Source organism: Drosophila kikkawai, unplaced genomic scaffold (assembly GCF_030179895.1).
Source record: "Drosophila kikkawai strain 14028-0561.14 unplaced genomic scaffold, DkikHiC1v2 scaffold_158, whole genome shotgun sequence".
Taxonomy (NCBI): domain Eukaryota; kingdom Metazoa; phylum Arthropoda; class Insecta; order Diptera; family Drosophilidae; genus Drosophila; species Drosophila kikkawai.
The window spans coordinates 16,874-41,712 of NW_027222491.1; the positions used below are offsets into that span (position 1 = coordinate 16,874).

At 36.7% G+C, this 24,839-nt stretch overlaps 1 protein-coding gene and 1 long non-coding RNA gene across 2 annotated transcripts; both read right to left on the reverse strand.

Annotated features, from left to right (window-relative positions):
* Window positions 1–5,667: 5,667 nt before the first annotated feature.
* On the reverse strand, window positions 5,668–8,955 carry LOC121502019 (uncharacterized). Its single transcript, XR_005990778.2, has 2 exons — window positions 8,749–8,955; window positions 5,668–5,990 (listed from the first exon to the last, which is right to left on the reverse strand). It is a non-coding gene; the product is annotated as an uncharacterized lncRNA (long non-coding RNA).
* A 4,908-nt stretch (window positions 8,956–13,863) lies between these two features.
* LOC121502909 (uncharacterized) lies at window positions 13,864–17,790 on the reverse strand. Its single transcript, XM_070288793.1, has 5 exons — window positions 17,065–17,790; window positions 15,611–16,979; window positions 14,420–15,540; window positions 14,120–14,270; window positions 13,864–14,042 (listed from the first exon to the last, which is right to left on the reverse strand). Exons 1-5 carry the CDS (start codon window positions 17,788–17,790, stop codon window positions 13,864–13,866), a joined length of 3,546 nt encoding a protein of 1,181 aa, XP_070144894.1.
* Window positions 17,791–24,839: the final 7,049 nt, after the last annotated feature.

Below are 24,839 nucleotides of genomic sequence, written 5' to 3' on the forward strand. Positions count from 1 at the left end.
GACTAAATAACGAAGAAGAAGGCAAAAAAGAAGGAGTAGAAGACTAAATAACGAAGAAGAAGGCAAAAAAGACTAAATAACGAAGAAGAAGGCAAAAAGAAGGAGTAGAAGACTAAATAACGAAGAAGAAGGCAAAAAAGAAGGAGAAGAAGACTAAATAACGAAGAAGAAGGCAAAAAAGAAGGAGTAGAAGACTAAATAACGAAGAAGAAAGCAAAAAGATTCTTTTCTATTTGTTCCCTTGTAAAATGATATTTTATATCTATATGTTTTGTTCGTTTATGGCATGAAGGGTTTTTGGCAATACATATACAACCTTGATTATCCTCATATATCTTAATTGGATTTTCTTTTTTAAGTTTTAAGCTAGTCAATAAAGAATTTAGCCAAATTGCCTCCCTTACTGCTTCAAACAATGCCATATACTCAGCTTCTGTTGAAGAAGCAGCTACTGAACTCTGTTTTCTTGTATTCCAACAAATCATATTCGAATCAAACATTTTAAAGATATACCCAGTTGTGCTTTTCCTGTCTGACTCACTGCCTCCCCAATCTGAATCTACGTACCCTACCAAAATGTTATTAAAATGTTTATTTCTTTGAAAAATTAATTTCAAATCTATTGTACCCTTTAGATATCTTAAAATTCTCTTAAGGCATTGCCACAACTCTATACTATTATTTTCACAGTAACGACTTAAAAGATTTATTGATGCACTCAGATCTGGTCTTGTACATATCATAATGTACATCAAACATCCTATTAGATTTCGACAAGGTGCATCGCATTTTTCATCTGAATTTAAGGCCATATGATTAAGCTTATTGGGAAGAGGACATTTTACTGGATTGCAATTTTCCATATTAAATTTTAAAATAGTATTCTTTATATATGCAGATTGACTTAACTTTATTTGATCTTTTGTTCTATCTACTTTTATACCTAAGAAAAATGTAATTTCATTTAAATCTGTCATTCTAAACTTATTCATTAGATATGATTTAAAATTTTTCATAGTTTCTTTATTCTTTGTTGATATTACCAAGTCATCTACATATAATAGAGCATAAATATTTGAAGATATATCTCCTTTATCAAGAAGATATATACATCGATCTACTGGTGAATTAACAAAACCAATTTCTTTCAGTACTAGCTCAAATTTATCGAACCAGCACCTTGCAGCTTGTTTTAAACCATATATTGCCTTATTTAATTTACAAACTTCATTTTTCTCATTTACCAGACCATCCGGTATTTTCATATAAATTTCTTCTTTAAGTGTACCATTCAAAAAGGCTGTTTTAACGTCCATATGGTGTACCATAAGATTATACTGATTAGCAATAGATATAATCAGTCTAAAACTAGAAATTCTTGCTACAGGTGCAAAGGTTTCATTATAGTCAATTAAGTATTCTTGTGTAAAGCCCCGAGCCACGAGTCTCGCCTTATATTTAATCGGATGACCAAATTCATTCCGTTTTATTGTAAATACCCATTTACAATCCACAACATTTTTATTTTCGGGTAATTGCATAAGTGTCCAAGTGTTATTTAGTAAGTGTGAATCTAACTCTTCATTTATTGCCTCTTCCCATTTTTCTTTATCACCTCTATTCTTTATTTCATTAAATGAAGTTGGTAGATTATCTAATGAACACTGAGCATTCATTACACAATTATTTAACATATCCCAATAAGACAATTTCGGCTTATTCCTTATCCGTTCACTTTTTCGAATTGTTTCATCATTTATCTTTGAATCATTAGATTCAACATCACCAGATACATCTGGATCGGCATTCTTTTCTGTTACCATCTTTCTTTGACTTCCATCTGAAACTCCATCAACCATCACTATCAATTTACAATTGATCATCAATTTGATTGTTTTTATTGAAATCATCATCTAAACTTTCGATAATCCCATTATCGAAATCAATGATTTCTTCACTTAACTCAACTCTTGAGTTTATCATGTTATTTTCGTCAAAAATAACATCTCTAGCAACTGAAAATCTTCCTGATTTTCCATCCCACACCTTATATCCATTCGGTTCATATCCAACTAATATACCCTTCCACGATTTCTCATCAAACTTTCTTTTTCTAATTTTCTTGTGGATGTATACAGTTGAACCGAAAATTCTCAAATATTTGAGACAGGGCTTTCTACTATGCCACATTTCATAAGGAGTTTTCTTGCTTTCATTTAATGCATTGGTTGGGACTCGATTAATTAAGTATGTAGCTGTCAAAACAGCTTCACCCCAAAACTCCTTCTGCAATTTCGCACCACTAATTAAAGTGCGTGCTTTCTCTGTAATGGATCTTATCATCCTTTCGGATACACCATTCAATTGCGGACCACAGACATCTGAGTGGACAACAAATAATGGTCTATTAATATAATCTTTATTTTTAAATCTTTCAAATTTTAGTCTAGCTTGTTTGCCGCTAATACAGGCTTCACATATGTCGTCATTAGGTTTTATATCTTTAAGCATCTCAATATCTCCGAACATATTATGTGATTTAATTTCATGCCATAACTTATAATTATTAGTTTTAACAGAATTTGAAAGAAATGCCCTATTTGGACTTGAGAGGTTAATTATAGGAACATTATCTAAATATTTACCATTTATTAAAATTTCATCAGCTTTACTAATAGAGACACCTCCTGGATGAAACAAGATTGTTAATCCAGCATCCTGCATTTTCTTTACTGACAAGAGATTGTGTGGAACATCTGAACAAAACAAAACATTTTTCAAAATAACTCTCGCTTCAGAATTAGTGAACAATTCCACTGTGCCAATTTTTGTTCCATTTATAAATTGGCCACACTTCGCTACTGCAATTTTTATAGGTGTTTCCAAAATCGTATAACTCTTATATAAACCCTCGTCATTAATTAAGTGGTCAGATGCTCCTGAATCCAGAAGAAATGAAATTTGTTTTTCTTGTTCTACTTCACGTTTAAACATGAACGCAAGTCCGGAACGATTCGAATCAGATGAAGCTTCTGCCATTTGTGCATGTTTGTTTTTGTCATTATTATTTTCTTTCTCTTTCTCCCTCAAATATATGTAGCAATCTTTCTTGAAGTGCCCACTTTTGCCACAATGGAAACATTTTTTAATATTCAATTTATTTTTAAAGTGTAGTTTTGATTTCTGCTTAAAATTTATGTTTTTGTTTTGAAAATTATTGGGTCTAATGTTTCTTTTGACTGCTTGTAAAACTTTTAGACTTGTATCTTTACTTGCATTTTTTAATTTTATTTCATGGTCCAAAAGTCTGTTCTTTACAAACGCCAATGTAAGAGTATTTTCGGATAAAGTTTCAATCGCAGTAGTTACACCGTCGTATGACGAAGGAAGTGTTAAGAGTAAGTGAGAAACCTTATCTAACTCTTCCAATTTCGCTCCAGCAGCAAGCAACTCAGTTACTAAATCGTCAAAAACTGTAAAGTGATTTAGTAATGGCGTATCGGCTTTTAGCTTTAATGATAATAACTGTTTACGGACAGACAACTGCGACGCTAAGCTTTTCCTTTCATATATTGCATCCAAATTCTGCAGAATTTCTTTTGCACTACACTCTGTTGTTGCAAAACTGAGGAACGAATCGGATAAATATTCTATTATTATACTTTTCGCCGTTTTTTCTAGTTTATTCCACTCCTCAATATTTTCACCACATGTTCCGTCTATAACCTTAATGGCGTCGGTTTCACTGAGAAGTGCTCTTACTCGGAATTTCCAGATAGAGTATTTCTCTCCATCGAAAGGTTTAATATTTCTTTTGTTCTTTTCCATTTTTAAGTTTATTAATTGATTTGATACTTAGCTTTAGTTTCCTTGGCGGGACTGGGCCCATAACCTATTAATTAAAAGAGGTTCTCAGAAGCTTCTGTTTTCTCAGAAAAGAAGCTGCACGATGAATCCAGAAATATCTGCGCAATCCCATTTAATCAGCACCCATCCAGTATATAGTTTTAATCTTGTTTTAATCAAGTTCAATATTTCCTTTTATTTCAATTCTTTTCGTTGCACTGCACTTTATTTTATTTAATAAAAATCAGATAAACACGTCTTCTCTCTCAGAAGAATAAAACAGGAAGAGGAAGAGACCACGCAGAATAGTGTGGACATCTCCTATTAGTTGTGTTTTTGCCACGACACACTAATATCGATATCAAGAGTGTTCTTCAAATAATATATCGATATTAGGGGTCTTCTAACAGAGTAGAAGACTAAATAACGAAGAAGAAGGCAAAAAAGAAGGAGTCGAAGACTAAATAACGAAGAAGAAGGCAAAAAAGAAGGAGTAGAAGACTAAATAACGAAGAAGAAGGCAAAAAAGAAGGAGTAGAAGACTAAATAACGAAGAAGAAGGCAAAAAAGACTAAATAACGAAGAAGAAGGCAAAAAAGAAGGAGTAGAAGACTAAATAACGAAGAAGAAGGCAAAAAAGAAGGAGTAGAAGACTAAATAACGAAGAAGAAGGCAAAAAAGACTAAATAACGAAGAAGAAGGCAAAAAGAAGGAGTAGAAGACTAAATAACGAAGAAGAAGGCAAAAAAGAAGGAGAAGAAGACTAAATAACGAAGAAGAAGGCAAAAAAGAAGGAGTAGAAGACTAAATAACGAAGAAGAAAGCAAAAAAGAAGGAGTAGAAGACTAAATAACGAAGAAGAAGGCAAAAAAGAAGGAGAAGAAGACTAAATAACGAAGAAGAAGGCAAAAAAGAAGGAGTAGAAGACTAAATAACGAAGAAGAAGGCAAAAAAGACTAAATAACGAAGAAGAAGGCAAAAAAGAAGGAGTAGAAGACTAAATAACGAAGAAGAAGGCAAAAAAGAAGGAGTAGAAGACTTAATAACGAAGAAGAAGGCAAAAAAGAAGGAGTAGAAGACTAAATAACGAAGAAGAAGGCAAAAAAGAAGGAGTAGAAGACTAAATAACGAAGAAGAAGGCAAAAAAGAAGGAGTAGAAGACTAAATAACGAAGAAGAAGGCAAAAAAGACTAAATAACGAAGAAGAAGGCAAAAAAGAAGGAGTAGAAGACTAAATAACGAAGAAGAAGGCAAAAAAGAAGGAGTAGAAGACTAAATAACGAAGAAGAAGGCAAAAAAGAAGGAGTAGAAGACTAAATAACGAAGAAGAAGGCAAAAAAGAAGGAGTAGAAGACTAAATAACGAAGAAGAATCCAAAAAAAAAAGAAGGAGTAGAAGACTAAATAACGAAGAAGAAGGCAAAAAAGAAAGAGTAGACTAAATAAAAGAGGTTCTCAGAAGCTTCTGTTTTCTCAGAAAAGAAGCTGCACGATGAATCTAGAAATATCTCCGCAATCCCATTTAATCAGCACCCATCCAGTATATAGTTTTAATCACGTTTTAATCAAGTTCAATATTTCCTTTTATTTCAATTCTTTTCGTTGCACTGCACTTTATTTTATTTAATAAAAATCAGATAAACACGTCTTCTCTCTCAGAAGAATAAAACAGGAAGAGGAAGAGACCACGCAGAATAGTGTGGACATCTCCTATTAGTTGTGTTTTTGCCACGACACACTAATATCGATATCAAGTGTGTTCTTCAAATAATATATCGATATTAGGGGTCTTCTAACACACCTCCTCAAAAACATAACTAATAGTTTGTTATTTATATATTAAGATTAAATCAAACTTGAGCAATAAGGCAGGCTCTGGGAAATTACAATATGGTTCAACATTCGTTGCTTGGATTGAGGGAAAACCCAGAAAAACCTCAATCAAACCAGTTTGAAATTAGAAATTACGTTATACAATATTTCTTAGCAAAATAAAAAATTAAAAAAAAATTATTTTGGTTCAGTCCATATCCATGAGATCCTTTTCTCCTTCATTTGATTAATCCATCAAACTCATTTGGTTTCGCAATTCACAAAACCGTGGCGCTGGTATCGGTTTTGTTAGCATATCCGCTAGTTGTTTATCTGTGGGAATATATACAAGTTCAATTAGATTCTTTTCTATTTGTTCCCTTGTAAAATGATATTTTATATCTATATGTTTTGTTCGTTTATGGATGGCATGAAGGGTTTTTGGCAATACATATACAACCTTGATTATCCTCATATATCTTAATTGGATTTTCTTTTTTAAGTTTTAAGCTAGTCAATAAAGAATTTAGCCAAATTGCCTCCCTTACTGCTTCAAAAAATGCCATATACTCAGCTTCTGTTGAAGAAGCAGCTACTGAACTCTGTTTTCTCGTATTCCAACAAATCATATTCGAATCAAACATTTTAAAGATATACCCAGTTGTGCTTTTCCTGTCTGACTCACTGCCTCCCCAATCTGAATCTACGTACCCTACCAAAATGTTATTAAAATGTTTATTTCTTTGAAAAATTAATTTCAAATCTATTGTACCCTTTAGATATCTTAAAATTCTCTTAAGGCATTGCCACAACTCTATACTATTATTTTCACAGTAACGACTTAAAAGATTTATTGATGCACTCAGATCTGGTCTTGTACATATCATAATGTACATCAAACATCCTATTAGATTTCGACAAGGTGCATCGCATTTTTCATCTGAATTTAAGGCCATATGATTAAGCTTATTGGGAAGAGGACATTTTACTGGATTGCAATTTTCCATATTAAATTTTAAAATAGTATTCTTTATATATGCAGATTGACTTAACTTTATTTGATCTTTAGTTCTATCTACTTTTATACCTAAGAAAAATGTAATTTCATTTAAATCTGTCATTCTAAACTTATTCATTAGATATGATTTAAAATTTTTCATAGTTTCTTTATTCTTTGTTGATATTACCAAGTCATCTACATATAATAGAGCATAAATATTTGAAGATATATCTCCTTTATCAAGAAGATATATACATCGATCTACTGGTGAATTAACAAAACCAATTTCTTTCAGTACTAGCTCAAATTTATCGAACCAGCACCTTGCAGCTTGTTTTAAACCATATATTGCCTTATTTAATTTACAAACTTCATTTTTCTCATTTACCAGACCATCCGGTATTTTCATATAAATTTCTTCTTTAAGTGTACCATTCAAAAAGGCTGTTTTAACGTCCATATGGTGTACCATAAGATTATACTGATTAGCAATAGATATAATCAGTCTAAAACTAGAAATTCTTGCTACAGGTGCAAAGGTTTCATTATAGTCAATTAAGTATTCTTGTGTAAAGCCCCGAGCCACGAGTCTCGCCTTATATTTAATCGGATGACCAAATTCATTCCGTTTTATTGTAAATACCCATTTACAATCCACAACATTTTTATTTTCGGGTAATTGCATAAGTGTCCAAGTGTTATTTAGTAAGTGTGAATCTAACTCTTCATTTATTGCCTCTTCCCATTTTTCTTTATCACCTCTATTCTTTATTTCATTAAATGAAGTTGGTAGATTATCTAATGAACACTGAGCATTCATTACACAATTATTTAACATATCCCAATAAGACAATTTCGGCTTATTCCTTATCCGTTCACTTTTTCGAATTGTTTCATCATTTATCTTTGAATCATTAGATTCAACATCACCAGATACATCTGGATCGGCATTCTTTTCTGTTACCATCTTTCTTTGACTTCCATCTGAAACTCCATCAGAACCATCACTATCAATTTCCAATTGATCATCAATTTGATTGTTTTTATTGAAATCATCATCTAAACTTTCGATAATCCCATTATCGAAATCAATGATTTCTTCACTTAACTCAACTCTTGAGTTTATCATGTTATTTTCGTCAAAAATAACATCTCTAGCAACTGAAAATCTTCCTGATTTTCCATCCCACACCTTATATCCATTCGGTTCATATCCAACTAATATACCCTTCCACGATTTCTCATCAAACTTTCTTTTTCTAATTTTCTTGTGGATGTATACAGTTGAACCGAAAATTCTCAAATATTTGAGACAGGGCTTTCTACTATGCCACATTTCATAAGGAGTTTTCTTGCTTTCATTTAATGCATTGGTTGGGACTCGATTAATTAAGTATGTAGCTGTCAAAACAGCTTCACCCCAAAACTCCTTCTGCATTTTCGCACCACTAATTAAAGTGCGTGCTTTCTCTGTAATGGATCTTATCATCCTTTCGGATACACCATTCAATTGCGGAGTATGTGGGACTGTAAGATGGTAACTAATGCCTTTTTCTACACAATATTCTCGCATATCATTAGATAGATACTCTCTTCCATTGTCAATATATAAATTAACCAATTTTAAATTAAAATGTGCTTCACTTTTAGCGATGAAATCCTTAAATACAGAGAATACGTCAGATTTATAAGTTAATAGGTATGTGACACAATAGTGGGTATATTGGTCAACGAAAATAACGTAATAATTCTTTTTATCAATAGTCGCAGGGGAAATCGGACCACAGACATCTGAGTGGACAACAAATAATGGTCTATTAATATAATCTTTATTTTTAAATCTTTCAAATTTTAGTCTTGCTTGTTTGCCGCTAATACAGGCTTCACATATGTCGTCATTAGGTTTTATATCTTTAAGCATCTCAATATCTCCGAACATATTATGTGATTTAATTTCTAAATATTTTCCCTTACTTATGTGCCCTAATCGTTCATGCCATAACTTATAATTATTAGTTTTAACAGAATTTGAAAGAAATGCCCTATTTGGACTTGAGAGGTTAATTATAGGAACATTATCTAAATATTTACCATTTATTAAAATTTCATCAGCTTTACTAATAGAGACACCTCCTGGATGAAACAAGATTGTTAATCCAGCATCCTGCATTTTCTTTACTGACAAGAGATTGTGTGGAACATCTGAACAAAACAAAACATTTTTCAAAATAACTCTCGCTTCAGAATTAGTGAACAATTCCACTGTGCCAATTTTTGTTGCATTTATAAATTGGCCACACTTCGCTACTCCAATTTTTATAGGTGTTTCCAAAATCGTATAACTCTTATATAAGCCCTCGTCATTAATTAAGTGGTCAGATGCTCCTGAATCCAGAAGAAATGAAATTTGTTTTTCTTGTTCTACTTCACGTTTAAACATGAACGCAAGTCCGGAACGATTCGAATCAGATGAAGCTTCTGCCATTTGTGCATGTTTGTTTTTGTCATTATTATTTTCTTTCTCTTTCTCCCTCAAATATATGTAGCAATCTTTCTTGAAGTGCCCACTTTTGCCACAATGGAAACATTTTTTAATATTCAATTTATTTTTAAAGTGTAGTTTTGATTTCTGCTTAAAATTTATGTTTTTGTTTTGAAAATTATTGGGTCTAATGTTTCTTTTGACTGCTTGTAAAACTTTTAGACTTGTATCTTTACTTGCATTTTTTAATTTTATTTCATGGTCCAAAAGTCTGTTCTTTACAAACGCCAATGTAAGAGTATTTTCGGATAAAGTTTCAATCGCAGTAGTTACACCGTCGTATGACGAAGGAAGTGTTAAGAGTAAGTGAGAAACCTTATCTAACTCTTCCAATTTCGCTCCAGCAGCAAGCAACTCAGTTACTAAATCGTCAAAAACTGTAAAGTGATTTAGTAATGGCGTATCGGCTTTTAGCTTTAATGATAATAACTGTTTACGGACAGACAACTGCGACGCTAAGCTTTTTCTTTCATATATTGCATCCAAATTCTGCAGAATTTCTTTTGCACTACACTCTGTTGTTGCAAAACTGAGGAACGAATCGGATAAATATTCTATTATTATACTTTTCGCCGTTTTTTCTAGTTTATTCCACTCCTCAATATTTTCACCACATGTTCCGTCTATAACCTTAATGGCGTCGGTTTCACTGAGAAGTGCTCTTACTCGGAATTTCCAGATAGTGTATTTCTCTCCATCGAAAGGTTTAATATTTCTTTTGTTCTTTTAAATTTTTAAGTTTATTAATTGATTTGATACTTAGCTTTAGTTTCCTTGGCGGGACTGGGCCCATAACCTATTAATTAAAAGAGGTTCTCAGAAGCTTCTGTTTTCTCAAAAAAGAAGCTGCACGATGAATCCAGAAATATCTCCGCATTCCCATTTAATCAGCACCCATCCAGTATATAGTTTTAATCACGTTTTAATCAAGTTCAATATTTCCTTTTATTTCAATTCTTTTCGTTGCACTGCACTTTATTTTATTTAATAAAAATCAGATAAACACGTCTTCTCTCTCAGAAGAATAAAACAGGAAGAGGAAGAGACCACGCAGAATAGTGTGGACATCTCCTATTAGTTGTGTTTTTGCCACGACACACTAATATCGATATCAAGTGTGTTCTTCAAATAATATATCGATATTAGGGGTCTTCTAACAGAGTAGAAGACTAAATAACGAAGAAGAAGGCAAAAAAGAAGGAGTCGAAGACTAAATAACGAAGAAGAAGGCAAAAAAGAAGGAGTAGAAGACTAAATAACGAAGAAGAAGGCAAAAAAGAAGGAGTAGAAGACTAAATAACGAAGAAGAAGGCAAAAAAGAAGGAGTAGAAGACTAAATAACGAAGAAGGAGGCAAAAAAGAAGGAGTAGAAGCCTAAATAACGAAGAAGAAGGCAAAAAAGAAGGAGTAGAAGACTAAATAACGAAGAAGAAGGCAAAAAAGAAGGAGTAGAAGACTAAATAACGAAGAAGAACGCAAAAAAGAAGGAGTAGAAGACTAAATAACGAAGAAGAAGGCAAAAAAGAAGGAGTATAAGACTAAATAACGAAAAAGAAGGCAAAAAAGAAGGAGTAGAAGACTAAATAACGAAGAAGAAGGCAAAAAAGAAGGAGTAGAAGACTAAATAACAAAGAAGAAGGCAAAAAAGAAGGAGTAGAAGACTAAATAACGAAGAAGAAGGCAAAAAAGACTAAATAACGAAGAAGAAGGCAAAAAAGAAGGAGTAGAACACTAAATAACGAAGAAGAAGGCAAAAAAGAAGGAGTAGAAGACTAAATAACGAAGAAGAAGGCAAAAAAGAAGGAGTAGAAGACTAAATAACGAAGAAGAAGGCAAAAAAGAAGGAGTAGAAGACTAAACAACGAAGAAGAAGGCAATAAAGAAGGAGTAGAAGACTAAATAACGAAGAAGAAGGCAAAAAAGAAGGAGTAGAAGACTAAATAACGAAGAAGAAGGCAAAAAAGACTAAATAACGAAGAAGAAGGCAAAAAAGAAGGAGTAGAAGACTAAATAACGAAGAAGAGGCAAAAAAGAAAGAGTAGAAGACTAAATAACGAAGAAGAAGGCAAAAAAGAAGGAGTAGAAGACTAAATAACGAAGAAGAAGGCAAAAAAGAAGGAGTAGAAGACTAAATAACGAAGAAGAAGGCAAAAAAGAAGGAGTAGAAGACTAAATAACGAAGAAGAAGGCAAAAAAGACTAAATAACGAAGAAGAAGGCAAAAAAGAAGGAGTAGCAGACTAAATAACGAAGAAGAAGGCAAAAAAGAAGGAGTAGAAGACTAAATAACGAAGAAGAAGGCAATAAAGAAGGAGTAGAAGACTAAATAACGAAGAAGAAGGCAAAAAAGAAGGAGTAGAAGACTAAATAACGAAGAAGAAGGCAAAAAAGACTAAATAACGAAGAAGAAGGCAAAAAAGAAGGAGTAGAAGACTAAATAACGAAGAAGAAGGCAAAAAAGAAGGAGTAGAAGACTAAATAACGAAGAAGAAGGCAATAAAGAAGGAGTAGAAGACTAAATAACGAAGAAGAAGGCAAAAAAGAAGGAGTAGAAGACTAAATAACGAAGAAGAAGGCAAAAACGAAGGAGTAGAAGACTAAATAACGAAGAAGAACGCAAAAAAGAAGGAGTAGAAGACTAAATAACGAAGAAGAAGGCAAAAAAGAAGGAGTAGAAGACTAAATAACGAAAAAGAAGGCAAAAAAGAAGGAGTAGAAGACTAAATAACGAAGAAGAAGGCAAAAAAGAAGGAGTAGAAGACTAAATAACAAAGAAGAAGGCAAAAAAGAAGGAGTAGAAGACCAAATAACGAAGAAGAAGGCAAAAAAGACTAAATAACGAAGAAGAAGGCAAAAAAGAAGGAGTAGAACACTAAATAACGAAGACGAAGGCAAAAAAGAAGGAGTAGAAGACTAAATAACGAAGAAGAAGGCAAAAAAGAAGGAGTAGAAGACTAAATAACGAAGAAGAAGGCAAAAAAGAAGGAGTAGAAGACTAAACAACGAAGAAGAAGGCAATAAAGAAGGAGTAGAAGACTAAATAACGAAGAAGAAGGCAAAAAAGAAGGAGTAGAAGACTAAATAACGAAGAAGAAGGCAAAAAAGACTAAATAACGAAGAAGAAGGCAAAAAAGAAGGAGTAGAAGACTAAATAACGAAGAAGAGGCAAAAAAGAAAGAGTAGAAGACTAAATAACGAAGAAGAAGGCAAAAAAGAAGGAGTAGAAGACTAAATAACGAAGAAGAAGGCAAAAAAGAAGGAGTAGAAGACTAAATAACGAAGAAGAAGGCAAAAAAGAAGGAGTAGAAGACTAAATAACGAAGAAGAAGGCAAAAAAGACTAAATAACGAAGAAGAAGGCAAAAAAGAAGGAGTAGCAGACTAAATAACGAAGAAGAAGGCAAAAAAGAAGGAGTAGAAGACTAAATAACGAAGAAGAAGGCAATAAAGAAGGAGTAGAAGACTAAATAACGAAGAAGAAGGCAAAAAAGAAGGAGTAGAAGACTAAATAACGAAGAAGAAGGCAAAAAAAGACTAAATAACGAAGAAGAAGGCAAAAAAGAAGGAGTAGAAGACTAAATAACGAAGAAGAAGGCAAAAAAGAAGGAGTAGAAGACTAAATAACGAAGAAGAAGGCAATAAAGAAGGAGTAGAAGACTAAATAACGAAGAAGAAGGCAAAAAAGAAGGAGTAGAAGACTAAATAACGAAGAAGAAGGCAAAAAAGACTAAATAACGAAGAAGAAGGCAAAAAAGAAGGAGTAGAAGCCTAATAATAACGAAGAAGAAGGCAAAAAAGAAGGAGTAGAAGACTAAATAACGAAGAAGAAGGCAAAAAAGAAGGAGTAGAAGACTAAATAACGAAGAAGAAGGCAAAAAAGAAGGAGTAGAAGACTAAATAACGAAGAAGAAGGCAAAAAAGAACGAGTAGAAGACTAAATAACGAAGAAGAAGGCAAAAAAGAAGGAGTAGAAGACTAAATAACGAAGAAGAATCCAAAAAAAAAAGAAGGAGTAGAAGACTAAATAACGAAGAAGAGGCAAAAAAGAAGGAGTAGAAGACTAAATAACGAAGAAGAAGGCAAAAAAGAAGGAGTAGAAGACAAAATAACGAAGAAGAGGCAAAAAAGAAGGAGTAGAAGACTAAATAACGAAGAAGAAGGCAAAAAAGAAGGAGTAGAAGACTAAATAACGAAGAAGAAGGCAATAAAGAAGGAGTAGAAGACTAAATAACGAAGAAGAAGGCAAAAAAGAAGGAGTAGAAGACCAAATAACGAAGAAGAAGGCAAAAAAGACTAAATAACGAAGAAGAAGGCAAAAAAGAAGGAGTAGAGGACTAAATAACGAAGAAGAAGGCAAAAAAGAAGGAGTAGAAGACTAAATAACGAAGAAGAAGGTGAAGCTGTCGGGGGCCGTGGCAAGTACAAGTCCAGAAAATTCCCAATAAAAGATGGCAGAGTTCGATATGCTGATGAGGAGGACGATCCGTCTTCTTTGGAGTTTATTTTCAGAGTCATAAAAGAGAGGTACCACTAATATGGCGACAGGTACATTTTCCCCAGAGATGCTCCCCTGGCGATATTGCCCCTTGTTCAGCATGAACATTCTCCCCCCCTCGCAAGAGGAATACTTGCGATCTACGAAAGGGAACACCGTCCGGAGAGGATGCTAACCCTCGTGCGCGCCAGGATAGGCGTGCACGACCGGCTGCGGGATGGAGACATATCCATTGGCGTGGCGGGCCGCCGAGGTCCGGATACAGGCGCCTGCTGGCGCTGCTGTGGCTGCCGCTGAGGCCGAGAATCCGAGGGTGGGTTGCGCCTTTGTCGGGGCCGCGAAGAGCGAGGCTGCCCAGTGTGGAGGTGCAGCAGCGTGTGATGAGCCTCCTTGCCAGACGGTTCGCGCAGTACTGGTTAATTAGTACCGCGCGGAGCCGCTTCACAGCCGGCAGTTGGAGAAACCGTTGGCAAACCCTCAGAGCGTGGACTCTCCCGCAGACTCGACATCTGTATACATTGCTCCCGGATGAGCGACGAGGATTTCGGTGGGTCGTTGGAGCTATTGTATACACGGATCTACGTTAAAAACAGAGAAATGGATAAATATGAAAATGAAGTGTTATGGATGAGGATGAACAAGACACGTGGACGGAACGACGACGTTGGATGACACAACTTAGGACTAGTAAATGTCAATTGGAAGGACTAATCTATTGAGGAGTCACTATGGTCAGTGGGGCCGTCCATTGGGAGGCGAATAATTTTCGCAGCTGGTCGTCGGATGACGCCCCATGTTGTGGCGGTCGAAGGTAGAAAACCGCTCCAGGCGGGGTATGGATATGGACCTGACTAGCAACTCTGGCTTTGGATGTCAGCCGATGGGTACACCAGCCATCAGTCGTTTCGACTCGGATGAAAATGGCAGCCCCATACGCGTCCTGGTACTGCAATTTGGCTGCAGGATGGAAACGCACCCATGTCGGACTACGAATTTCCCTCAGGATTGGATACCCTTTCAAAAACTCTTGCCACTTGGTCACAAGGTCGGTGGGGAGTGGCTGATCCCAGCCTAGCTCCCGTAGCCAAATTTCCTGCATGAAAATCTTGGCTCGGATTACGAAAGGCGATAACCACCCTGCTGGGTCGAAAAGTTTGGCTATCTGAGACAAAACCTCTCGTTTGGTGTAGGCAGTTTGCAGGGGGATCACCATTGGAACAAAAAAGAAACTATCGGATGTAGCTTGCCAACGGATCCCGAGAGTTTTCGCCGTGCTGGCATCTTCCAGCTCAAGGAAGTCTGCACTGACCAAATGTTCCCTCGGAATCGCTTGTAGGAGTCTCCTTTCGTTGGAGGTCCACTTGCGCAGTGGAAAACCGGCACTCTCGAGAGCCAGCCGAAGTTCTTTAATGGCTAAAACTGCCGACTGCCGAGTGTGAGCCCCTGCGAGCACATCGTCCACGTACATAAAATTCGAAATGATGTCGCTGGCCAAAGGATATTGGCCTCGGATGTCCTGAGCCAACTGCTGAAGCACTCTGATGGCCAGGAACGGCGCACAATTTACGCCGAAGGTGACTGTGTCGAGTTCATAGTCACAGAGCTCACCGTATTTGTTGCGGAATAAGATTTTCTGAAAGCGCGTGTGATCAGGATTGACCCGGATTTGCCGATACATCTTTGTGATGTCCGCATTAAAAACATACTTAAGGAAACGCCATTTTAGAATCTGAATAGTCAGATCGGACTGTAGTACAGGCCCCGCATGAAGGATATCATTGAGGCTGTTCCCGTTTGATGAGGGATTGGAAGCGTTAAACACGACGCGAACCTTCGTCGTGGTGCTATCTGGTTTGAAGACAGCGTGATGAGGCAGATAAAAACTGCTAGAGTCGTCAGGAGACTTGGTGCATATGACCTAAGTCTAAGTACTCTCGAATGACTGAGTCGTACTGCTCCTTCAATGGAAGATCTTTACTTAATCGCATTTCGTTTCGGAGGTACTGAGCTAGTGCGATGGGTCTGGAATGTCCCAGCTTAATATTGTCCGGCTCTTTAAAGGGCAACGAAACAACATATCTTCCATCCTCACTTCTTTTGGTGGATCGGATAAAGTTCTCCTCGCAAACCGAGGTGGATTCCTTTACTAACTTCACTGGAACATCCTCCACCTCCCCAAATTTGGTGAGGATGCTGCCTGGTTTGGACTCGGTCACTGCTAATCGGGCTGAAAAAGAACAGATTCTGCTTATGGGACTCGTTGCAATAGGACCGCAAAGAGTCCACCCGAATATGGTCTCTTGACCAAGGAGTGTTCCACAAATATTGGAATGGGAGCCTCTGAGCATGATTGATGGCAGGATATCGGCACCAATAAGCACGTCAATCGGCGAGCTCCGGTAGAAATCTGGATCTGCTAGTTGCAGAGGTGGAAGATCCTTTAATGAATCCTCTGGTATAGTGTAGGATGGGAGATTCCCGGCTAACTGTGGTAGCACATACGCACAGGTTTCAATTTGGATATGGGGCTTGACGGGAGAACCTAGTCTGAATTGACAACGCTTACGGGGCTGAGCTGCAACGGAAAGGTTGACCCCTGAAACTTGCGCTTGGATGGACTCATAAGGCAACTTAATCAGGTTGAACAACCGTTCTGAGATAAAGGTTGCCTCGGAACCTGAGTCAATGAGAGCCCGTGCTGAGTATTTGATGCCCAAATGGCAAACTTCTATTATTGCCGTACTCAGGAGGACCCCTTGCGTGTTAACGGCAAGAAACGTTTGCACATTCGCTTGACCCGTCGATGGAGTGGACTGTATATGTTGCTGGATTGCTGTGGATGGATGGGACTGTTGGTCAGGCATAACCACTGAATGGACTGGCGGAGGGCCGCTTCGATGCAGGAGAGTATTGTGACGTCCACTGCAGGTGTAGCAATTATGCGTGCTGTTGCAGTCCCGGAGCAGATGCGTTCTTGCGAAGCAGTTCAAGCACAACTTCTGCTGTTTCACATGTCTCTCTCGATCTGCGACTGACATTCGCAAGAATAGAGGACATACACGGAGTGGATGGTTCTCTTGTGCACAGAGTTTACAGGATTGCGGGTTTACCGTAACTCTGTTTTCGAAGGTTTGGATCGACCGCGAGCTATTGTCAGCCCTCAGTGCCCTGGATTGAACGCTCGCGTTTGGCTTGAACTCCTCAATCGCCTCAAGCGTTCGATGACGATCTTTTAAGAAGGCCTGGAATTCAGCCCAGAGTGGAACCTCTGACTTACTTAGCAGGGACTGTTCCCAAAGAGCCAAAGTTAGTTTTGGCAACTTGGACGAGCACAGGAAAACAAGCAGGGCAATCCCAATTCGTGGTCTCGACTCTTGCTAATTGCAGGGCCGTTAAACAACCTTGGATTGTGCTCTCTAAATGCTTCAAGGATTTTCCGCATTCCTGGGCAACAGAAGGCAAATTAAACAAGATCTTTAATTGGCTATTGACCAGCAGCCTCTTGTTCTCGAACCGATTCTGCAAGTTTCTCCATGCTGACTCAAAACCATCATTGGTCAACGGAGATAAGGCCACAATGGATTTGGCCTCGCCGCTCGTCTTCGCATTGAGATGGAACAGTTTTTCGACTTCTGAAAGCCGAGGATTGCGTATATAGATGGCGGAGAAAAGGTCCCGAAATGTGGGCCATTGAACATAGTCACCATTGAAAACTTCGCACTCGACTGGAGGTAAGCGACATCCGCCCTGAGACGGCGTCAGATTGGAGGACTGAACAGACTGTTGTGCGCGTGAATCTGCAATGATCTCATTGAGGCTTGCTGCGCACCGCTCGTAAACGGTATAACAGTCGTCATACTTGGATTGCATGGCTGTTATTTTGTCTTTGCAGGTTTGACTGGCCACAACTTCGGAGCACGTCTCATATTCCTTTTCCACCTTGTCCCAGAGGGCCCTGATCTGCTCGAGTCGAACCCTACTCGTGTGGATGGACGGATTTGTGTCCTCATTGGTATTGATTCTGGCTTCAAACTGACTCACCCTATCGGTTATGGTCGTGAACTTCCTCAAGGCCCTGTCTCCCTCAGCTTGAGCCATTCTGCCACTTGCTCTAGTGAGGTGGGGAGATACGACTGACCTTGCGGCTTTTGTGGATGGAACAGACCGTGGAACTTCAAACGACGTGCTCGAAGATCTTAGTGGAGTTGCGGTTGTCAATGGGCCTTTGCTGCGAGAGGGATTTTCGCTTTTGGAAGGCACAGTAGATTCACTCTTTTCCCTGACTCTGTGAGACTCTTTTTCCTTAGAAACGGCCAAAAAGGATTTTGGTTCCTCACCGTCACCAATTGGCTCTCGTAGCTCTCGTAGGAGCCGGAAAATGTAAGTGAGTGAGGTAGTCTATCGACTTTGACGTGGTTCGGAGAGGGGCCGCTGGATAAGCGCAAAAAAAAAAAAACCGAGTTAATCGAAAAAATGTTATCGATTTCAATTAGTCCGGGGACGCTGGATGAAGCGTTCAAAATTGATGGTTATCGATTTTAAATCAATACAGGGACGCTGGATAAAGCGTTCAAAATGGTTATCGATTTGAAGGATAAGGGGGCGCTGGATGGCGCGTTGACACGGATGTACTCGGTTCGAAAGATATGGGGGCGCTGGATAACGCGTAGAACAAATTAATCGAAAAAATGCTATCGATTTCCAATTAATACAGGGACGCTGGATAACGCGTTGACACGAATGCACTCGGTTCAAAAGATATGGGGGCGCTGGATAACGCGTTGGCACGGATGTACCCGGTTTAAAGATATGGGGGCGCTGGATAACGCGTAGAACAAATTAATCGAAAAAAAGCTATCGATTTCCAATTAATACAGGGACGCTGGATAACGCGTTGACACGAATGTGCTCGGTTCAAAAGATATGGGGGCGCTGGATAACGCGTTGGCACGGATGTACCCGGTTTAAAGATATGGGGGCGCTGGATAACGCGTAGAACAAATTAATCGAAAAGGATGTTATCGATTTTAAATCAATAGAGGGACGCTGGATAAGCGCAGGAAAACAGAGTTAATCGAAAAAATTATATTTATCGATTTGGAATAAGTGCAGGGACGCTGGATAAGCGTAAATAAACAAATAATACTCGAAAAGGATGTTATCGATTCTAAATCAATACAGGGACGCTGGATAAGCGCAGGAAAAACAGAGTTAATCGAAAAAATTATATTTATCGATTTGGAATAAGTGCAGGGACGCTGGATAAGCGTAAATAAACAAATAATACTCGAAAAGGATGTTATCGATTTTTAAATCAATACAGGGACGCTGGATAAGCGCAGGAAAACAGAGTTAATCGACAAAATTATAATTATCGATTTGAAATAGAACCGAGAAAAAATATGTAGAATCAATTATTCGGGGACAAATAAATGTTTGTCGAAAAATACTGTGGGGTTGGAAAGTGAAGACAAAAGGATAAATCGAAAATGTATGCTTATCGCCTTTTAAGATATGCTTGGACGCTGGATAATGCGTACCAAAAAAATAATCGGAACGGTGTACACGATTTGGAAAAATTAGGTTGTAAATTAGTCGAATTGAAACTCAAAAACCAATAATGCAAAAAAAAAATGCACCCAAGTGTGAACGGCTCATTAACAGACGCGTATGGTAATAGCGTCGCAACCTTGGCGGCCAGTACTTACATACCTATGTATTTACGCAAAATAAACAAACAAAAAAAAAAAAAACTATTAAAAACGCAGATTTTAATTTTGTTTGTTTCACTTGGTTTTGTGTTTGAATGCAGCGACACTGATAGCTGCCGATGCTCAATTGCCGGTCCAGCAATTTATGTATATGGATATGTGCATATATGTATGCACGTATGATCGGCCAGCTGGAGGAGGGGGTTATCTTTATTTATCTTTTTTTTGTTTTGTTGTTAATGTGCAGTGGATGGAAAATATGTATATTTATGGTGGATGGATATGATCTTTATTTATTTTCTCTTCTAAATGCCGCCGATTTGTGAACCAAAGGTGATCTCCATATGTATGTTCATAAATCGGCAATGTTCGTACATACCTATGTGCGTATGCAAATTGTGTAAGTATGTATGTACGTACATATACTACGGAATCGGTGTGGATGTATGGTTTTTTATGTATGGAAAAAAAACTGGATGTAAACCTTTTCGGATATTGGCTGATTTAGAAAATAGGAAAGGGGCATATAGCCATGTAAACACATGCATATATATACATATACTACTGCCCAAGTTGGTAGTGCTTTAAATAAATTGGATGCAGCAGTATATCTACATATATATGCATGTATGTACATACATATATGATGGGAATTTCGGCACCGTACTTATCTTGGCAAAAAAGGCGCTGGAATATCTCGGGCGAAGGACCAAAAATGAAGCTGTCGGGGGCCGTGGCAAGTACAAGTCCAGAAAATTCCCAATAAAAGATGGCAGAGTTCGATATGCTGATGAGGAGGACGATCCGTCTTCTTTGGAGTTTATTTTCAGAGTCATAAAAGAGAGGTACCACTAATATGGCGACAGGTACATTTTCCCCAGAGATGCTCCCCTGGCGATATTGCCCCTTGTTCAGCATGAACAGAAGGCAAAAAAGAAGGAGTAGAAGACTAAATAACGAAGAAGAAGGCAAAAAAGACTAAATAACGAAGAAGAAGGCAAAAAAGAAGGAGTAGAAGCCTAATAATAACGAAGAAGAAGGCAAAAAAGAAGGAGTAGAAGACTAAATAACGAAGAAGAAGGCAATAAAGAAGGAGTAGAAGACCAAATAACGAAGAAGAAGGCAAAAAAGACTAAATAACGAAGAAGAAGGCAAAAAAGAAGGAGTAGAACACTAAATAACGAAGAAGAAGGCAAAAAAGAAGGAGTAGAAGACTAAATAACGAAGAAGAAGGCAAAAAAGAAGGAGTAGAAGACTAAATAACGAAGAAGAAGGCAAAAAAGAAGGAGTAGAAGACTAAATAACGAAGAAGAAGGCAATAAAGAAGGAGTAGAAGACTAAATAACGAAGAAGAAGGCAAAAAAGAAGGAGTAGAAGACTAAATAACGAAGAAGAAGGCAAAAAGAAGGAGTAGAAGACTAAATAACGAAGAAGAAGGCAAAAAAGAAGGAGTAGAAGACTAAATAACGAAGAAGAAGGCAAAAAAGAAGGAGTAGAAGACTAAATAACGAAGAAGAAGGCAAAAAAGAAGGAGTAGAAGACTAAATAACGAAGAAGAAGGCAAAAAAGAAGGAGTAGAAGACTAAATAACGAAGAAGAAGGCAAAAAAGAAGGAGTAGAAGACTAAATAACGAAGAAGAAGGCAAAAAAAGGAGTAGAAGACTAAATAACGAAGAAGAAGGCAAAAAAGAAGGAGTAGAAGACTAAATAACGAAGAAGAAGGCAAAAAAGAAGGAGTAGAAGACTAAATAACGAAGAAGAAGGCAAAAAGAAGGAGTAGAAGACTAAATAACGAAGAAGAAGGCAAAAAAGAAGGAGTAGAAGACTAAATAACGAAGAAGAAGGCAAAAAGAAGGAGTAGAAGACTAAATAACGAAGAAGAAGGCAAAAAAGAAGGAGTAGAAGACTAAATAACGAAGAAGAAGGCAAAAAAGAAGGAGTAGAAGACTAAATAACGAAGAAGAAGGCAAAAAAGAAGGAGTAGAAGACTAAATAACGAAGAAGAAGGCAAAAAAGAAGGAGTAGAAGACTAAATAACGAAGAAGAAGGCAAAAAAGAAGGAGTAGAAGACTAAATAACGAAGAAGAAGGCAAAAAAGAAGGAGTAGAAGACTAAATAACGAAGAAGAAGGCAAAAAAGAAGGAGTAGAAGACTAAATAACGAAGAAGAAGGCAAAAAAGAAGGAGTAGAAGACTAAATAACGAAGAAGAAGGCAAAAAAGAAGGAGTAGAAGACTAAATAACGAAGAAGAAGGCAAAAAAGAAGGAGTAGAAGACTAAATAACGAAGAAGAAGGCAAAAAAGAAGGAGTAGAAGACTAAATAACGAAGAAGAAGGCAATAAAGAAGGAGTAGAAGACTAAATAACGAAGAAGAAGGCAAAAAAGAAGGAGTAGAAGACTAAATAACGAAGAAGAAGGCAAAAAGAAGGAGTAGAAGACTAAATAACGAAGAAGAAGGCAAAAAAGAAGGAGTAGAAGACTAAATAACGAAGAAGAAGGCAAAAAAGAAGGAGTAGAAGACTAAATAACGAAGAAGAAGGCAAAAAAGAAGGAGTAGAAGACTAAATAACGAAGAAGAAGGCAAAAAAGAAGGAGTAGAAGACTAAATAACGAAGAAGAAGGCAAAAAAGAAGGAGTAGAAGACTAAATAACGAAGAAGAAGGCAAAAAAGAAGGAGTAGAAGACTAAATAACGAAGAAGAAGTAGAATACTAAATAACGAAGAAGAAGGCAAAAAAGAAGGAGTAGAAGACTAAATAACGAAGAAGAAGGCAAAAAAGAAGGAGTAGAAGACTAAATAACGAAGAAGAAGGCAAAAAAGAAGGAGTAGAAGACTAAATAACGAAGAAGAAGGCAAAAAGAAGGAGTAGAAGACTAAATAACGAAGAAGAAGGCAAAAAAGAAGGAGTAGAAGACTAAATAACGAAGAAGAAGGCAAAAAAGAAGGAGTAGAAGACTAAATAACGAAGAAGAAGGCAAAAAAGAAGGAGTAGAAGACTAAATAACGAAGAAGAAGGCAAAAAAGAAGGAGTAGAAGACTAAATAACGAAGAAGAAGGCAAAAAAGAAGGAGTAGAAGACTAAATAACGAAGAAGAAGGCAAAAAAGAAGGAGTAGAAGACTAAATAACGAAGAAGAAGGCAAAAAAGAAGGAGTAGAAGACTAAATAACGAAGAAGAAGGCAAAAAAGAAGGAGTAGAAGACTAAATAACGAAGAAGAAGGCAAAAAAGAAGGAGTAGAAGACTAAATAACGAAGAAGAAGGCAAAAAAGAAGGAGTAGAAGACTAAATAACGAAGAAGAAGGCAAAAAAGAAGGAGTAGAAGACTAAATAACGAAGAAGAAGGCAAAAAAGACTAAATAACGAAGAAGAAGGCAAAAAAGAAGGAGTAGAAGACTAAATAACGAAGAAGAAGGCAAAAAAGAAGGAGTAGAAGACTAAATAACGAAGAAGAAGGCAAAAAAGAAGGAGTAGAAGACTAAATAACGAAGAAGAAGGCAAAAAAGACTAAATAACGAAGAAGGCAAAAAAGAAGGAGTAGAAGACTAAATAACGAAGAAGAAGGCAAAAAAGAAGGAGTAGAAGACTAAATAACGAAGAAGAAGGCAAAAAAGAAGGAGTAGAAGACTAAATAACGAAGAAGAAGGCAAAAAAGAAGGAGTAGAAGACTAAATAACGAAGAAGAAGGCAAAAAAGAAGGAGTAGAAGACTAAATAACGAAGAAGAAGGCAAAAAAGAAGGAGTAGAAGACTAAATAACGAAGAAGAAGGCAAAAAAGAAGGAGTAGAAGACTAAATAACGAAGAAGAAGGCAAAAAAGAAGGAGTAGAAGACTAAATAACGAAGAAGAAGGCAAAAAAGAAGGAGTAGAAGACTAAATAACGAAGAAGAAGGCAAAAAAAGACTAAATAACGAAGAAGAAGGCAAAAAAGAAGGAGTAGAAGACTAAATAACGAAGAAGAAGGCAAAAAAGAAGGAGTAGAAGACTAAATAACGAAGAAGAAGGCAAAAAAGAAGGAGTAGAAGACTAAATAACGAAGAAGAAGGCAAAAAAGAAGGAGTAGAAGACTAAATAACGAAGAAGAAGGCAAAAAAGAAGGAGTAGAAGACTAAATAACGAAGAAGAAGGCAAAAAAGAAGGAGTAGAAGACTAAATAACGAAGAAGAAGGCAAAAAAGAAGGAGTAGAAGACTAAATAACGAAGAAGAAGGCAAAAAAGAAGGAGTAGAAGACTAAATAACGAAGAAGAAGGCAAAAAAGAAGGAGTAGAAGACTAAATAACGAAGAAGAAGGCAAAAAAGAAGGAGTAGAAGACTAAATAACGAAGAAGAAGGCAAAAAAGAAGGAGTAGAAGACTAAATAACGAAGAAGAAGGCAAAAAAGAAGGAGTAGAAGACTAAATAACGAAGAAGAAGGCAAAAAAGAAGGAGTAGAAGACTAAATAACGAAGAAGAAGGCAAAAAAGAAGGAGTAGAAGACTAAATAACGAAGAAGAAGGCAAAAAAGAAGGAGTAGAAGACTAAATAACGAAGAAGAAGGCAAAAAAGAAGGAGTAGAAGACTAAATAACGAAGAAGAAGGCAAAAAAGAAGGAGTAGAAGACTAAATAACGAAGAAGAAGGCAAAAAAGAAGGAGTAGAAGACTAAATAACGAAGAAGAAGGCAAAAAAGAAGGAGTAGAAGACTAAATAACGAAGAAGAAGGCAAAAAAGAAGGAGTAGAAGACTAAATAACGAAGAAGAAGGCAAAAAAGAAGGAGTAGAAGACTAAATAACGAAGAAGAAGGCAAAAAAGAAGGAGTAGAAGACTAAATAACGAAGAAGAAGGCAAAAAAGAAGGAGTAGAAGACTAAATAACGAAGAAGAAGGCAAAAAAGAAGGAGTAGAAGACTAAATAACGAAGAAGAAGGCAAAAAAGAAGGAGTAGAAGACTAAATAACGAAGAAGAAGGCAAAAAGAAGGAGTAGAAGACTAAATAACGAAGAAGAAGGCAAAAAAGAAGGAGTAGAAGACTAAATAACGAAGAAGAAGGCAAAAAAGAAGGAGTAGAAGACTAAATAACGAAGAAGAAGGCAAAAAAGAAGGAGTAGAAGACTAAATAACGAAGAAGAAGGCAAAAAAGAAGGAGTAGAAGACTAAATAACGAAGAAGAAGGCAAAAAAGAAGGAGTAGAAGACTAAATAACGAAGAAGAAGGCAAAAAAGAAGGAGTAGAAGACTAAATAACGAAGAAGAAGGCAAAAAAGACTAAATAACGAAGAAGAAGGCAAAAAAGAAGGAGTAGAAGACTAAATAACGAAGAAGAAGGCAAAAAAGAAGGAGTAGAAGACTAAATAACGAAGAAGAAGGCAAAAAAGAAGGAGTAGAAGACTAAATAACGAAGAAGAAGGCAAAAAAGAAGGAGTAGAAGACTAAATAACGAAGAAGAAGGCAAAAAAGAAG

What these genes read in the sequence shown, in the direction of transcription:
- LOC121502909 (XM_070288793.1), bottom strand. Translation starts at nt 17,790, where the DNA reads ATGGCTCAAGCTGAGGGAGACAGGGCCTTGAGGAAGTTCACGACCATA. An exon ending in CGGCCCTGCAATTAGCAAGA is followed by an intron (nt 16,980 to 17,064) that starts GTCGAGACCACG and finishes CTTTGGGAACAG; the next exon opens with TCCCTGCTAAGTAAGTCAGA. An exon ending in CTGTGAAGCGGCTCCGCGCG is followed by an intron (nt 14,043 to 14,119) that starts GTACTAATTAAC and finishes CACACTGGGCAG; the next exon opens with CCTCGCTCTTCGCGGCCCCG.